Raw genomic sequence first — 16,110 nt, forward strand, 5'->3', positions numbered from 1 at the left:
TTGTATTATAATAGGTACTCTGTATAACTCTTTCTGATATCTATTAGCGAGTAGTAAAAATATTATTAGCGAGCAAAGCTCAGTCACCCAGGAACTCATAACATAAACATAAGTATGTTTTGTATGTTATTTAGGAGTGATTACAAAAAAATGTGGGAATCTTCCAAAGAAAGGAAGGAAGCAATCAATTTTGAAAGAAGTAACTCTATACATAGATGTGTAGATCATGCAAAGAAGTAACTTTCAGACACAAACTGGAATAGAAAGCCCTCTTGAAACAGCTACTTTTATATAAACATTGAATTACACCAAAGAAAAAATTCCTCCAAAACAAATACTTCTATATGAACACTGAACTATGAATACTGAACTCTACTCAGTTTGTATTCCAATATACAAGTATTTGTTTAGGAGGGCTTTTTCTCTTCCAGTTTGTGTCTGAAAGTTACTTCTTTGCATGATCTACACATGTATTTGTAGAGTTACTTCATTTAAAATTGATTGCTTCCTTCCTTCTTTGGAAGATTCCTACTTTTTTTGTGTCAAGATGGAGTAGTAGAAAGCCAAAAACTTTCTTCCCCAAAAAGATATATTGTTTTTTGCAAACTACAATCTAAGGAAGTAAAAAGCATACAATTTTTACATGTTATAGGTTATGTCAGTGATGCTGACCGCAGAATATGGTCACAAAATATTCTGTGTTGCTGTACTTGAGTGCTTCTATTGGTAAAACGAGAGTATTTTCAGTGTATTTCTATGAGTTCTGTGGTGGCAATGGTAGTGGACGGACATGCCGAAAACGTCTGCCCACAAATAAGGTACGTGGAAGTTATGTGCTAAAGCGGAACTCCTTTTTATGTAGAGAATGTCCGTCATTAAAGATACTTATATGTGTAAAGCATATAGTTCTGTGGTGTAAAGAGAACGTATTAAATGTGAAGTGGTTCGGATAACCATCTAAAGAAGGCCATGTATGTAAAAAAAACAAAAGACCTTCCAAAGAAGAGACGAACTTAAAAAACAGAGTACTCTTGGCAACTGTTAACAAGAGGAAATTGGCCAAATGCGTCCAAGAGGGAAACAACGGTCATACAAAGGGCGAGAGAGGGGGGTGTATTTTTATCCTTTGGCATATTAAGAAATAGAGGACAAAGTTAAACTAGAACACTAGATTTGCATTAGTATTAACGATGGAATTTTAGATACATTATAGCTTTGCTATTTGGACTCTGGAGTAATTCACTATCTGGGATCCGATCATCACCTTTTCTTTGGCATTCAGTGGAATGCCGTACGAATTACTTACTTTGAAAAATTACTATCTGTCAAATAGATGGGTACTATTTTGATTATTCACAATTCAATTTCAATTTAGAGTTAAATGTAGACAGCTGTTTTAGCCTGGGCTATATTCGTCAAAAACTATAATTGTCGCATTTCTCTATGGAAAAATGCAGAGGAACTTTCAATACTGTTTATTTGTTATAATCTGATATAAACCAATTTGCAATGCAACATTTCGGTTATTAGATTTCATCAACTTATTTTTTCAAATACGAACATGTATTCCAAGTGGGAGACGTTGCCCGATGATTTTACTTCAGTTTACTACGCGGTATCAGAGTAAAAATTATGTTCCTTGCTTATGATTGCATTTGATAATACATTAGTTTTAACCATCACCTTGAGTTCATAACTGGTTGAAGTCCATATATTATTTAAAAGTGTTTTCTGGCGCTCATGTATTCAAAACCTATTCGTCTGTGATTCAAATACATTCATTCTGGCGTTCAAAAACGATGACGTCACATCAACTATGACTTGAAACGTATTCATGATGATTCAAAACTAGCGTTATGTTCGTTTTGAAATGGACGTTACGTTACGTTAGTTGTCAGTTTCTGCTTTATTTTGATCGTTATGGTACACAAAGTGTTGAAAACTTTTTATCAAATATGTTATAAGGATGTACAAAATGAAACTGGGAAATTATTACTTGCACAAATCCCTGTTAGAGGCATCCCTGAGGTTAGAGAAAATTGGAAAGTTATGTCAGTGATGTCCAACCCCCATACAAAAGTTTCAATTCTCAAAAAATTGAAAATACATTTTGCAGGTCGGCGGAAATTCTTGCGGGTCGGGTCTCCCAGACATGAATTACGACCAGGCTAATCATTTTCGACTGAGAGACCCGACCTGCAAGAATTTTCGCCGACCTGCATAATATATTTCCATTTTTTTTTAATTGTTTTCCATTTTTTTTTTAATTGTGAAACAAAATGGGTGGGGGTTGGATTTTTTTATCGAAAATGATCAATTTGATCGAGATTTATATCTGAGACACCCGACCTGCAAGAATTTCCGCCGACCTGCAAATGTATTTTTAATTTTTGAGAATTGTGAAATTTTTGGGTGGAGGTTCGAAATTTTTTCTGTTGAAAATGATTAACCTAGTAGAGATTCATGTATGGCTGACCTGACTTGCAAGAATTTTTGTCCTCCTACAAGATTACGAGAGCAATGTCCACTGAGAACAATTTGCTGACCTGCAGACCTGCAAAATAGTTATACCCGCTCTAGAGGAATATACATTAAAAGAACAAGTATGCCACTGAAAATTTGAAATTTTGTATTACCAATGTTCAACCTTCTATACTGATACTAACAAAAAAATATCGAGGTTAGAATAAATAGCGGGAGAAAAAAAAATGAAGTGATTGAAAACAATTAAAATAATGATAAGGAGGTGTAAGAATTTGAGGAGAAGAGTGAAAGACACTTGTCTTCCCCCAATAGTAATGAAGACACAGACAGGTAACTTTGAAACATTTGGAAATATTTTTGAAAGCATAGAAAGAATATTACTAGAGTTTTTTCCCAACACCAAATCATTATTTTTACACCTCGACACGTGTTTCGATCACCAAGTGATCATCTTCAAGAGGAAGATAAAACTAATAACTAGAATGTCATCGTCATTTCATCCAGGTTTGGAGACCAGCTCCCCTACCCTTTTGGCTGATAACTAATAACTACTCAAAACTAAAGCTACTTATCCTAATCAGGTACATCATACAGGTAGGTAATCAGTAATACCACCCATACAAGTGTACCACCCTAAATTAATTTTACAATTGGCCTTTCTATTATTTACAATATGTTCTTGTGTATGTTTAAATGTTACAGCTATATATAGAACAATTTTCAGCTATATAAAATTTGTTTCACAATATTGCCTATCTAAATATATTTACAATGTGTCTTTTTGTAGTAATCAGTAAACCCAACAAGAACTACCATTTCTTGCCTACCATTTCTTGCCTACCAATTCTGGATACGAATTGGAAGCGGCAGTGACGCAAAGTTCTGCTTCTCTCACTCCTGTTGAACTAATTAATTCGACAAAAATCTTCAGAAAACAGCTTTACCTAAAACAATTACATTGAAAGTAGACTATCAGTAGAAGCTATCACAAAAAAAAAAGAGAATTTCATGATTTAACACCATAAGATGAATTTATCTATAGTGATAATATTATCCTCCGTGATCAGAATTTCCTCAGAATTTTATTTTTTTTTTTCTAATAAATCAAGAGATCGAACATAAAAGTCACTACACTATGGCCAGAGGCTAATGGAATGACAGAATGATTTGTCAAAACCACAAAGCAATATTTACTATGTTCACATTTATGAAATTGATATTTTGAACCGAAAGATCAAGAATTTTCAATTCATTATCGAAGTCCTACTGACGCACCTACAGAAAAATCACCTTATGAAACAATAGGAAAATGAATAATTTTTTTTCAATGATACCGGAATCCAAACCAAAGACTATAAAAAATGCAGATGAAAAGAAATATGCTGATGTAAAAAAAAGATTAAACATCAATTTCAAGTATGAGGTCAGATAAAGAAAACTAACTTGAAAATATGTTTGCAGACCAGTTCCAAAAAAATAATTCACAGTCAAGGTCGATAAATTATTTATAGTGTTTTTTAGTTTATGCAAAACGAGAAAGACCGACAAGCTCTAACAATTTCTCTAAGCAATCTACGAGAGAGACATTTAATAATATTTTCTACTAAACCGATCTTAAGCTCAGGCAGTGTGAACTTTGTCTGACAGTTCTGTTAAACAAATAATTGAGTCAATGTTTTCAGTTTTCACTTGAATAATTTTGTGCTCCCTACCGCAGAAGCGACGGCAGATATTTTCAAGGTCCTAGACGCTAAAATCAAATACCTCTAAGGTATCATTTCGAGCAAGTCAGAATCTACCCCCGACGATGCTACGTAATTGGAGGTGCACTGGTCAAATGCGCCAGACTAAAGAACCAAGCACCAAACAGATTGAAGAAGTCTGTGCCTAACCTTACAAAAACAAAATTAAAAACTGGAGACTGGAGTACCCATTACCAGAAGGCGATATATCCTAAGTCTGATCTTTTATTTTTATGTAAACATCTGTTTAAGGTAGAATAACAATTAATAATGAAACGGTTATCAGAAGAGAGAACAAAGATTTTATTTGAGAAATTATCCAAGTAGTAAGTACCCTGCATTGCATTTTCAATGATTTCTATAGCAATAACTTAAAAGATGGTGATTTCCAACAAATTATTATTTTTCAGTGTCGGGACAAATGTAAAACAACTAATAGAACGTTCAGATGGTTTATATTGCTTCAGAGAACAAAAAGATAGGGTGTATTATGTATCAGAAAAACTATTAAAGTTGGCTAATACAATTCCTCCTGATCACATTGAATCAGTAGGAACCTGTTTTGGAAAATTCACAAAGTCTAATAAATTTAGACTTCATGTCACAGCTTTAAACTACTTAGCACCTTATGCACAGGTAAGTGAAAGTAAATAAGGCAAGTATTCAGCAGTGCTCCCATATTTTTTCTTTGTGCTCTGCTGATCACAAATATGCAGTCAAAACCTGAAGAAGCAACATACTTTATTAATGCTCACTGCACATTCATTAATTTTTTCAGTCATTCTCATCCAACCACAAACTTGAATTTTACCAAAATAACCTATGTTCTGAATATGTCATTGGCATGACTTCACAACTGCTAGAAAATAGAATTAACGGTTATAAATTCCAGCACAGCATTATATAAACATATAATACAAGACAACCATTACCCAAATTTCAGAAGTTTAGCCTATGAAAAAAGAAATATAAGAAATAATATACCTAAAAATACAACAACTCCATAAATTTCAATCAAGTCTTTTACATCATTCTATTAAAACCAATTTCCATTAATTAATTAAACCAAATTAAAAAATTGACTTATCACCCCCAACCATTCCTTTATCGGAATAATCTAACGTAAAACAATAATATGCATGACAGAAACAATTTCATTCGGAACAAACTGATTGCATTCCCCCCATTTTCTACAAAGGAAAAAAGACATATTAATTGATGAAATCTACCAACATAAGAAAATTATTACATTTTGTCTACATAAAAGAACAGGCATACCATCGAAAGCACTCGCATATAATTAGTTTTGGCTTCCAATGGGTCAAGATGGACTTTTAACAATACAAGATTCTATAATACATATTGTTCATATAAATATCAAGGGAAATTCAGTTTTAATGTTTTATCTATTATGCAGTTATTTGTTTAGCTGTTTGTTTCGACTTATCATATTCATTTTATGTTGTATGGTGAATAAATCTTACAACCTATAACCTTCAATATATACATTGAAAATGATTACTATTTATTTTCAGAGTAAAATTTGGCTGAAACCCTCTGCAGAGCAACAATTTTTATATGGACATCATGTGAACAAATCGGGGTTGGGTAGAATAAGTGAAAATACTGAAAAATATCAAGGAGTTATTGTTTATAGTATGTCTGATTTACCATTAGGATTTGGAGTAGCTGCTAGATCAACTGCTGAATGCAAGCATGCAGACCCCTTAGCATCTGTATGTTTTCACCAGGCTGATATAGGAGAATATATTAGAGCTGAAGAAGATTTGTTGTAAATTCAATAAGTGTGCAAATAAAATGTAAAAATGTAGGTTAGCATTTTCTCTCATTCGGTTTTCAAATTCTAACAAGAATTTTTATAGTAGACTGTTTAATTTTATACACTATTTTAGATATTGTGGCAATATAAAAAAAATTAAAAAGTTGTTTGTTTCACACACATTTATTAAGGCTTTCACGATCATTGTATTAATGTTTTGTGTTGCTATATCTAAGTCATCAATATGTAGATATTTAAAAATAATTTCTATAGGATAAGTATCTCGGTCAACATTCCATATTAACTGAATAATGCCAGCATCTCAAAATGACCAAACTTTGCTAGAGTATTTGTCATCAAATATGCTTGCTGCTTTTCCAAAGAAATGAATTGGCTACCTTCAAATATAATAAGCATGATGACAGATTTTGAAGTACTGTTCTATAATGTTAAATATATTATAATTACAACGTATATCATTTCTGCAAAAAATTGAAGTTAATTATAAAATGAATTCATTTCAATTTGTAAGTTTGAATTTTCGCACTAGAAGCTCTTCCATAAATTTGTTGATGAATAATATTTACTGAATTGAAAAGGTATCGGTGGTGTGCAGTTCCTCAGTGTATTAATACATCATTAAAGACTCCGAATAAGTTATTTATGTTCATCCAATATGAAAAAACAACACGAAATAAGTAGTTTAAACTTGCAAGATGAGATACAACGGGAAATTTTGCGCAATACTCAGCTTTATTTCGTTAAGATCACTTTGACATAAGTATTTACCTAAACTTATAGATTATAAACCAGGATTATCTGGACCAAGGATTGCATTTAATAATAAGAATTTTTGAGGTGAGGCTTCATTTCTCTATCTTTCACCCTTGTTATGTTATGGACTATGCTTGAAGACTGGCAGTAAACAAATCTAAAGAAATGAACTTTAAACGTTCAAGCCAGTCTTGGATATACCTACACAGTAGGTCAGATATAATCCAACGCCCTTCGTGGTATTAGCCAGGGGAGTAGTTGTTTCCTGATAGGCGTCAGTCCATTCAACCTACTGTTTAGGTATATCCGAGACTGACTTGAACATTTAAAGTTCATTTCTTTAGAACTTTCAGTTTGCACAGATTTCCTTGGCATTTTAACTATACTCATACTGATTGCATCATTGCCCTAGAGGACCTCAAATAAATTAATCAATGTGTGGGTAAATACATAGTTTTAGAAATATCATTTCAATAGCATAACCACTAATATTAAATTGCAAGTATCTTTCAAAAGCTCTGAAATTATTTTTATTTTTTGTTTTCGAAAGATTATTATTAAACTTACATGGAAGTTATAACATTGTATACAAAAGTCTTTGATGTCAGAAACTCACCCAACATCAAGTTGATTCTAGGCACATTACCTGCTGTTTGCCTTTGTAAACCCTTGTTCCGTGGATCACGTTATTTCATTTTTGATTAAACAACAAAACAAATGAAAACAGTCACTGTTAGTGATAAAGAAAAACAGAAAAAAGTAGCTTTGAGTATTACTGTATTATACAATGTGTCATATTCGATTAGATATTGATAAAATGTTAAAAACTTTCAAATAAAGGAAGAAAGCAATTGAGTTCAGACACAAACTGGAAGAAAAAGCACTTTCAGAACAACCATTTCCATTAGAACTTTAAATTCTAAAAAAACCTTTTCCCATTAGGTTTGCACTCCAAATATTCGTGGAATTGAAACAGTATCAAAGTCTCATCAGCACATATTTGAACTTTGAAGCACGCACCCGTCGCACAATATTTATTTATTTATGTAATCGGAAAAGACATATCTTGGTTATTGGATTTAATAACAGCCATTAGACATTTCGTTTAAATTGAAAGCGAAACATTTTTTAGGGAAGATTAGTATTTGGGAAACTTTTGAAGATAGAAAGAAAGCCATTGAGTTCAAAATACTCGTTACATGAAAGTTTCAGGCAGGAACTGAATGGGAGAAAGTGATTTTCTTGTAATTCAATGTTCATACGAGAGTAGTTGTTCTGAAAGGAATTTTTTTCATGTAATTCTACCTCGAATACATGAAAGTGTTAATATTCTTCCAGCGCCTACTGTATCACCCTCTTGACCTTTTCGTGTTAATGTCGCTAATGAAAGGTGGAACCTCTGTGGTGAAATAAATTCAAAACATTTGCATTTCTGATAACTGGGCGCTTGTTTTGGATTAATGTCGCTACCTAATGAAAAAGTTTGTAAAAATAGCTTCGTGGTCTAGAAAATCTGCAGGTATAACTAGACTGCGAGTAGCCTTATTATTAAAATTAAAACATTATTGATATTGGAGTTGGCTATTAAATGTTCATTTTTGCAATTGAAAAAATTCAACAGTTTGAAAGAAATCAGATTGAAAGTAATATTGAACGGGCGGAAGGACCTCAGTCGACTCAATTGAGCAAAATTATGATTTTGTTTCAATAAACTACAATATACTACAATAATTTTGGAATTGACAAAAATCTTTTCTGAGAAATATATCCAGATTTATGAAGAAAAGAGAAATGAAACTTTTTATGTTTTTTACCACTTTTATTTGTAACTAAAGTTACTGCAGTTTCGTCCTATACTGCAGTAACGTTAGTTACTAATAAAAGTGGTAAAAAACATGAAAAGTTTCATTTCTCTTTTCTTCATTATGATTTCCTACCACATAAACGGCTGCATCCATCAATTTAAATCCAGATTTGAATGTGGTTCTCTTCAAATGCATAAAATTTAAAATCCTGTTCTACTTGGAGTGTGTTGAATTTGGATATTTCTTCTATTTTGAATGTATCTGAAAATGTTTTACTGATGAGGATTCATAGTTGTATTTGGTTCTGCAAAATCGAGAGGAAACAATGTAATCATTTAGATAAGAATTTTCATGTGGATAGGTTCAGAATAGAATATTCAATAGCATTATAGATAATTTGTTTTCAGGTGTTATGGAAAGAAGAAATAGTTTGCCTAGAGCATACAATTCGTGAAGAATGTTCTTCTTCATTACTAGCTTTAAAAAAAAGTCTGAACATCAACTAATACTGTTTTGAAAACGATGACATCTAGGTTTAGAAAAATAATTTTCAATCAAAAATATCATCTATATTTTACTTTCTTTTTTTGCCTATCTATTAAGAATTGATGAAAAATATTAAAGTTCATATTTATAAATGTATTCATTTTCTTTTCTACCAACTTGGTCGGTGAAATGCACATTGAGTTTTCAAAATCTTTGGTTATTCTTTTCGATTTGTGGATGAATGCTACTTTTTTATCTTCTTGCTTCAATTTATTCATTTACTCCAAAAACCTTTTTCCCTTATGAATTATCCAGTTCTCTCTCCAGGCTTCCAATCTACATTTCACTACATTTTATGACCCTAATTTCTACAGCAATTAAATTTGCCTTCCATGTTATTTATAGAAATGATATTTAGATCCATTGTTTCATTTAAAGCAAATTTCTGGTAATTTTATGGATGTGAGATCTCTCTTAATAATTCTCATGCTGAGATTGACTTTAATCCCGTTACTTGGTAAAATGTTAATTTTTACCACAACTATACGCATTCCTGTATTATATTTATTGTTTTTTCTTTTACTAATACAATTAAAAACACATTTCAATAATCGAAATAAAATTTGGCACATTTATATCTCCCAACGTTCCTACACCATAAGATCTTGTAAATGCCTGTCGAATCTTATTTCAAAATATTAATTTTTATAATTCATAAGTATATCTCTCATATTTATGTGAGAGTATTGGTACATGGGGTGCTTTTATCCCACCTGGAGCTCTCTTCACGGGGACGATAGAACGAAAGAAAGAAATTTTATTGACGTCAAATTACAATTTCTGTTACATTCGAAAATATCTACCATAACAGTTGATTCAGTGGGATATCAACTGCAGAGAGTTTCTATGAGTAGCTGGAATTATATTTGTTTGGGTCGTGATACTCAAAACAGTTCACACCGTTCTGAAAAGACCATGCCCGGTACTGATAACGGGGCAAACACCCCAAAACCGGTCTATCGTTGGTCGGATCGACCAAACGAAACTAATTTCTGCTTTTCGTAATGGGAAATAACTTGCGATGAATCTTCCAGTTGAAGACGTTGCACAGGTACCTGATGGTTTTACTTCAACTCTCTGCGCGACATTATCTGAGTTGTTGTTTTTTCCGTTGGGTATCTGCCACACGTACCTACAAAGTCGTAGGAGTGCATGAGAAGAAAGGGCAACCTTGAGCATGTCATAATGCACTTCTCCGGAATATTAACCCTCTACCCGGAATACCGGTCATTATGACCGCTCTAGTTCAATTGTTCGCCGGTGGAGGCGCACTCGTTCGTGCCAGCTGTCCGGCTTCTCCAGAGTTCCTCAGTCAGGCGTCTACCGTTGCCCCTGAAACAACGGGGATCTGTTGCCGTCAGCAGTTTTTTGGTAAGTCACATTTTTGTACAACCTTGCCTGTCAGAATGACGGTTGTTCCGCCTAAGCAATGTTAAATGTACCGGTCAAAATGACTGGTGTTCCGTCTAATCAGTGTTTCATGTATCAGTCAAAATGACGGATGTTCCGTCATACCGTTATTTGATATACCGGTCAAAATGACGGGTGATCCGTCTAATCAGTATTTCATGCATACATCTTTCAATTGTAATAGTTTTTGTGACATAAATTTATTCCATGCGATTTTTAATTACCTATCGTCTTCCACCAATTAATTACAATTATTATTTCTAATTAGTATATGGCATATACTTACGATATATATATTTTTTAGGAAGCGCCTAATACCAATAGCGATGGCTGACAGAAATCTTCCACATATTTCAAAGCGGACGAAATTTATTGTTAGTCTTGCTCTAGCACGAGCAAACCAGGAAGAAGAGACAGACTCGGACGATTCATATATTCCTGAATCTAGGACTATTTTTCCTCCGGTTCTTGAAGAGGAGGCTGATCATGAAGTCCTTTCTGAAGATGGTGACGTCCTTCCCGAAGATGATGACGCCCTTTTGGATGATGGTCAATTTCCCCTTTTAGTAGCTAATCTTATGCCAAAGCAGAGCCCCCTTCCATCACATTCTCGCGATGTGGATGAATTTCATGAGAGTGATGAAGGGTCGTTCCTTGTCGGCGAGGTCGCCGGCGTCAAATTATTGAAAGTGATGAGGAATCTTCATCAAATGAAGATAGTGAAGATGCACCTATTACATACTTCGGTAAAAAAAAATGTTTCTCCTGGACATCGATTCCCGAGCGACCAAATGCCAAAACAACCGCGCATAATATTATAAAAATAAGATTAAGTAAAATAATTGGCCCTGCTCTAGCTCTGGGTTCTTGGCCTACTCCTGAAGAAGTATGGCGTTTATTTATAACCCAAAATATCATTTCCAAAATTGTTATGTACACTAATATCAAGTTAGAATCAATGCGAGCAAAAATAGAGAACAAAAACGACATATCATACAAAGACACGAATGAAATTGAAATTGATGCCTTGCTTGGGATTCTAGTGTTTTGCTCAATCTCGCGAGGATATGTCATCATTATTTAATACATCAATCACTGGGCGACCGTTATTCCGAGCAATTATGCCAGAAAAGAGATGCTCAGTCCTTTTAAGAGCATTAAGGTTTGATGACAGAAATTCCAGAGACGAAAGAGAAAAGACGGACCCAAGTGCTTGCATTTCAAGCATTTTTGACAATTTTATCAATAATTGCCAAACAAATTATTCCCCTGGTGCTCACATGACGGTGGATGAGACTCTGGTTGGATTTAGAGGCAGAGTACGATTCTTGGTTTATAACCCAAGAAAGCCAGCCAAGTATGGCATTAAAATAATGTGCTTAACCGACGCTCACGATTCTTATCTGTACAATGCCTACATATACACGGGCAAAGGAAGCGATGGGGCATCTCTTGTTGGGAGTGATAAAAAGCTTTTGATTCCAACTCAAGCTGTGGTTCGCCTTACAAAAAATCTATTTGGGACGCACCGAAATATCACCTGTGATAATTGGTTTTCCTCAATAGAATTAGCTGAAACTCTGCTAAAAAATGGATTAACGATGGTTGGGACACTCAAGAAAAATAAACCCCAAATTCCCCCTGAATTTCAACCCAGCAAAGGAAGAGCAGTACCATCAAGTCTATATGGAATCACCCAAGATCTCACGCTCCTTTCTTACGTACCAAAGAAGAATCAGGCCGTAGTACTCCTCTCTTCAATGCACCACAGTGAATGGTTTGACGAAGGAGTAAATAAGCCAGAAATCATTGGCTTTTACAACGCCACAAAAGGTGGTGTCGACACCCTCGATATGAAGTGTAATAACTATTGTGCCAATCGCAAAACAAGACGGTGGCCACTGGCAGTTTTTTACCATTTGCTAGCTGTGGCTGGCTCTAACGGCCATACTTTACATGCAATGTTCAAAGACTCCAAAAAATGAAGAGATACGATTTTACTAAGGCGGTGGCATTAGGACTGGTGCACAATTTTTTGAAGATTAGATCAAACATCCCTAATTTGAACAAAGATTTGAAGCAGTTCATTTTAAAGACTGTTGAAGTCTTCAGGATTGAAAAATCGTACAGAGCAACGACGACCGTTAAATGATGGAAATTCAACCTCGCGCTCACATCAAAAAACGTCTTCCATTGGACCACGTAAGGATAAACTTGAACGCAGGGTAACTTGCAGGTTCTGTCCCTATCAAAAGAAAAGCGGGCTACAAGTGTCTCAAATGCGATGAACCTACTTGCGCTTAGTGCTCTAGAAAAATTTGTTTGGATTGTGCTTCAAACTGAAAGACTTATTAGTTGAATTTGACCACCAAGTTCTTATTCCTAATGTGATAATTTTTTATATCGTTTTTTCGATATGTGATCATTCATCCTCAATCTGAGGCTGTGACATAATTTTTATAGTTCAATTGTAACTTTTTAAGAAAATTACTAATTAAATTCAAAATAAGTAGTAAAAAAAGTGATTTATACTACAGAAGACTGATAAATTAACGATATTGCATTTAATTATTGAATTTTTGTTTCTTTTTGATATAGCTAATCATATATATGTTTCCTATGTTCTGTTTATTGATGTTTGTCATATTTTCCTGAAATTCGTAATTCTTCATTGCTTTTTTTTTTCTTTTTCTTGTAGTTTCTTACAATTCTCTAGGTTCATTTTGACTCTGATTTTACCATTTTATTGCAAATGTTTTATACTATTTTGTTCCTTTTTTGTATTTTCTTCTTATTTTCAATGAGACTTTCAAAGAATTGTTTTATTTGAATTAATTTTTTCTGAGTTATTTGATACTTCAGGTCAATAGACATTGGAAAAAGATTTGTATTTTTTTATACCTTTTGGATGCTCAACAAAATGTGTGGTTTTGAATATCTTGTCAATTGATTCCTATTGTTTTGAGTCTCGTATTAAAATAAAAACAATAGGTATTACTTATGTTTAAGTTAAATAAAAACAATGTTTCAAGCCCGACAAAACAAATTATTTATAATTGTTTGTTCCTATTGTTAATAAAATATTAATATTTTTTTTCTTATATTCGCTTATATTTTCATTTCAACCCTTCCGAAACAGTAAAGAGATAAAAAATGCCAAATATGTAACAAATGAATCTCTAGAATGTATGTTTTTCGCTTTTTTTAGCGATAGCGGTCATTATGACGGGTGTTCTGTGTAAAGGGTGGCTTAGAGATGTTCCGGGTAGAGGGTTAAATTGAATTGAAAATTGAATACCTCATTAATCTTATAGAAAGCTTGGATGACAAGTGAATTTTTTACTTTGAACTTCAATTTTTTTATACGAAGTGTTATCTATTTTTATGAGAAAACACTCCGTTTGTTGGGATGAGTTTTGTTAAAGAATTTTCGGTGGCCTGATGATGTTTTTGTGTCATGATTGTGAATTCTGGATCCACTAATATACTTATTTTTACATACAAAACAGTATTGCTTCTAGAATATTAATGGAAGGTAATGTAAGTATGACCCATTTTATGAAGATTGGTTTAGCATAGGTTTTGGAATCAACTTTTACTGAATCTCTCATTTTCTTTTTTTTGGAGAATGAATACTTCATTTGCTTGTGGGAAAGCACCCCATATCAGTATTCCATAGTTTATGTGGTAGTGAGCCATACCAAAATATGTGATTCTCAGCACTTCAGTTGAAACTAAACTCCTTAGTCCTCTCAATGCGTAGCGACAACTTAAAAGCTTTTTACATAAGGATGTCGTATGTCCATTTCGATTGAGTCGGTAGCCAAGCGGTTCGGCGTGGGTGCTTTGTTCACTCAATCGAATTGACTGCCGTGTTGGTCGGTGGTTCAAGCCCTAGCCTGAACGATCGATCTTCACTTGCTATCGTCCAACCCGTGTTAGGAATCACACGTTAAAAGGTAAGACCTCGGTAATCCTTAGCTCGCACAAGTTTCGACTTCTGAGGGTTGTCGTTCGTAGGGGTGCGACAGCTGGTTAACGGAAAAACAGATTCTAAACAGATTTAATTTGTTGTCAAGGTGGAATTCTGGTACACACCTCTTTGTCACCTTCAGACATTTCGGATTTATTTGCGATAGAATATTTCCTTAGTTTTATTGGCAGTCAAGCATAGAACATTAGGGCTGAAGTATGCTCTAACTTCTCCACTTGTTTGTTTTGACAAAATTTGCTTCATCAGCATATAAAAGTAGGAAGATAATAGATAATAAATAAAAGGGGACCATGTATAGATCCATGCTTGACAATTTTGGTACCAGATTTTATACTGTTATATAACGTATATTGCAGCCTGTATGTCAAAAAAGAATGCCTCTAATATCATATTTTTCAAGTTTTCTCAATAATATGTCACTGTCAATGCTTTAGATAGATCTCAGTAAGCGAATGCAGATAAACAAATCTTTATTATGGGCAATGTGACCAATTTTTGTCATGTTGGGATGAAGATCTCATCGATCTAAAACCATAGTGAGCATCATTCAAGTGTCTACCCCTTCAAGGAAATCAAGTCTGATTTTGACAAGAACTTCAAAGATCTTTGATATAGTAGGAGTTATGGTAATAAATCTATAGTTATTGCAATCATTAGGTTATCCCTCTTTGAGGATTGGTGTTACTCGGAATAATTTTAGATTCGCTGGAAACATTCCACATGAGAAGCAAATATTTGCTAGGTGTGATATAGGCTCACTAAGAGCATCACATTCCATCTTCACTATAACGGAACTGATGTTATTTCAACTATTTGAATTTTTCAATGAAGCAATTACAGTTTGCACTTCAGGTTTATTTGTTGACTTCGAGTAAAACAAGTATTTTAGTAATATCTTCTTAAGATCTGTACCATCAGTACCTGGGATAGTAATATTTGTAATCAGCTCAGCAATTACACAAGTTGAATAGTCATTAAAAATATCAGCAGAAATATCTGAATTTTTATGGACGACTTGAATTGATTTATTATTGACCACGTTGTTTTACCAACATCTTCACTTTTCAGAATTCTGTCTTTATAACTAGATTCAGTTTTTTTTTTATTTTCCTACTGTAACTGTTTTCATGTTCATGTTTATACATTTTCTTTTATATATTTCACTGCCTGTCATTAACCACATGTCATTCTGATTGTTTACATTATTCCTGATTTGTTTCAAATCATCATCAAACTATTGCGGTTGGTGTCGAAGCTTAGCTTTGCAACTGGCAGTCTTTGGGAGCCTCGTTTATTTTTGATATTAAAGAATCGAGTCTTCAGTCGATCCCATAGATGAAATTTTTCTAAGGGAAGATGTCATCGCCTCTACTTATTCAGGCTTGTCCTTCAAGGACAGTTGATTCCAGCAATCCATTCGTGATACCTGATGAAACCTATAGCGGGTCGAAACAGCGCTTTCTGGTGTTAGATCAACCAGAGTGATTTTGCTTTGCAACAAAATTGTAAGCTGTCACGGGACACCTGGCAGACGTGAAACATCAATATTAATATTTTGGGACTCCTGTGATGATT

General features: G+C 33.8%; 2 protein-coding genes across 2 annotated transcripts; both read left to right on the forward strand.

Moving 5' to 3' along the window:
- The first annotated feature begins 4,358 nt into the window (after positions 1–4,358).
- Positions 4,359–6,057, forward strand: LOC111510669 (60S ribosome subunit biogenesis protein NIP7 homolog). The gene is made up of 3 exons (XM_023166600.2): positions 4,359–4,552; positions 4,637–4,862; positions 5,762–6,057. Exons 1-3 carry the CDS (start codon positions 4,497–4,499, stop codon positions 6,020–6,022), a joined length of 543 nt encoding a protein of 180 aa, XP_023022368.1. The 5' UTR covers positions 4,359–4,496; the 3' UTR covers positions 6,023–6,057.
- A 4,284-nt stretch (positions 6,058–10,341) lies between these two features.
- On the forward strand, positions 10,342–12,216 carry LOC141483027 (uncharacterized). Its single transcript, XM_074177178.1, has 2 exons — positions 10,342–10,502; positions 10,846–12,216. Exon 2 carries the CDS (start codon positions 10,868–10,870, stop codon positions 11,360–11,362), a length of 495 nt encoding a protein of 164 aa, XP_074033279.1. The 5' UTR covers positions 10,342–10,502; positions 10,846–10,867; the 3' UTR covers positions 11,363–12,216.
- Positions 12,217–16,110: the final 3,894 nt, after the last annotated feature.

The sequence above is a fragment of the Leptinotarsa decemlineata genome, unplaced genomic scaffold, assembly GCF_025532065.1.
Source record: "Leptinotarsa decemlineata unplaced genomic scaffold, Ldec_3_MD MMD2_tig00002159_RagTag_RagTag, whole genome shotgun sequence".
Lineage (NCBI taxonomy): Eukaryota > Metazoa > Arthropoda > Insecta > Coleoptera > Chrysomelidae > Leptinotarsa > Leptinotarsa decemlineata.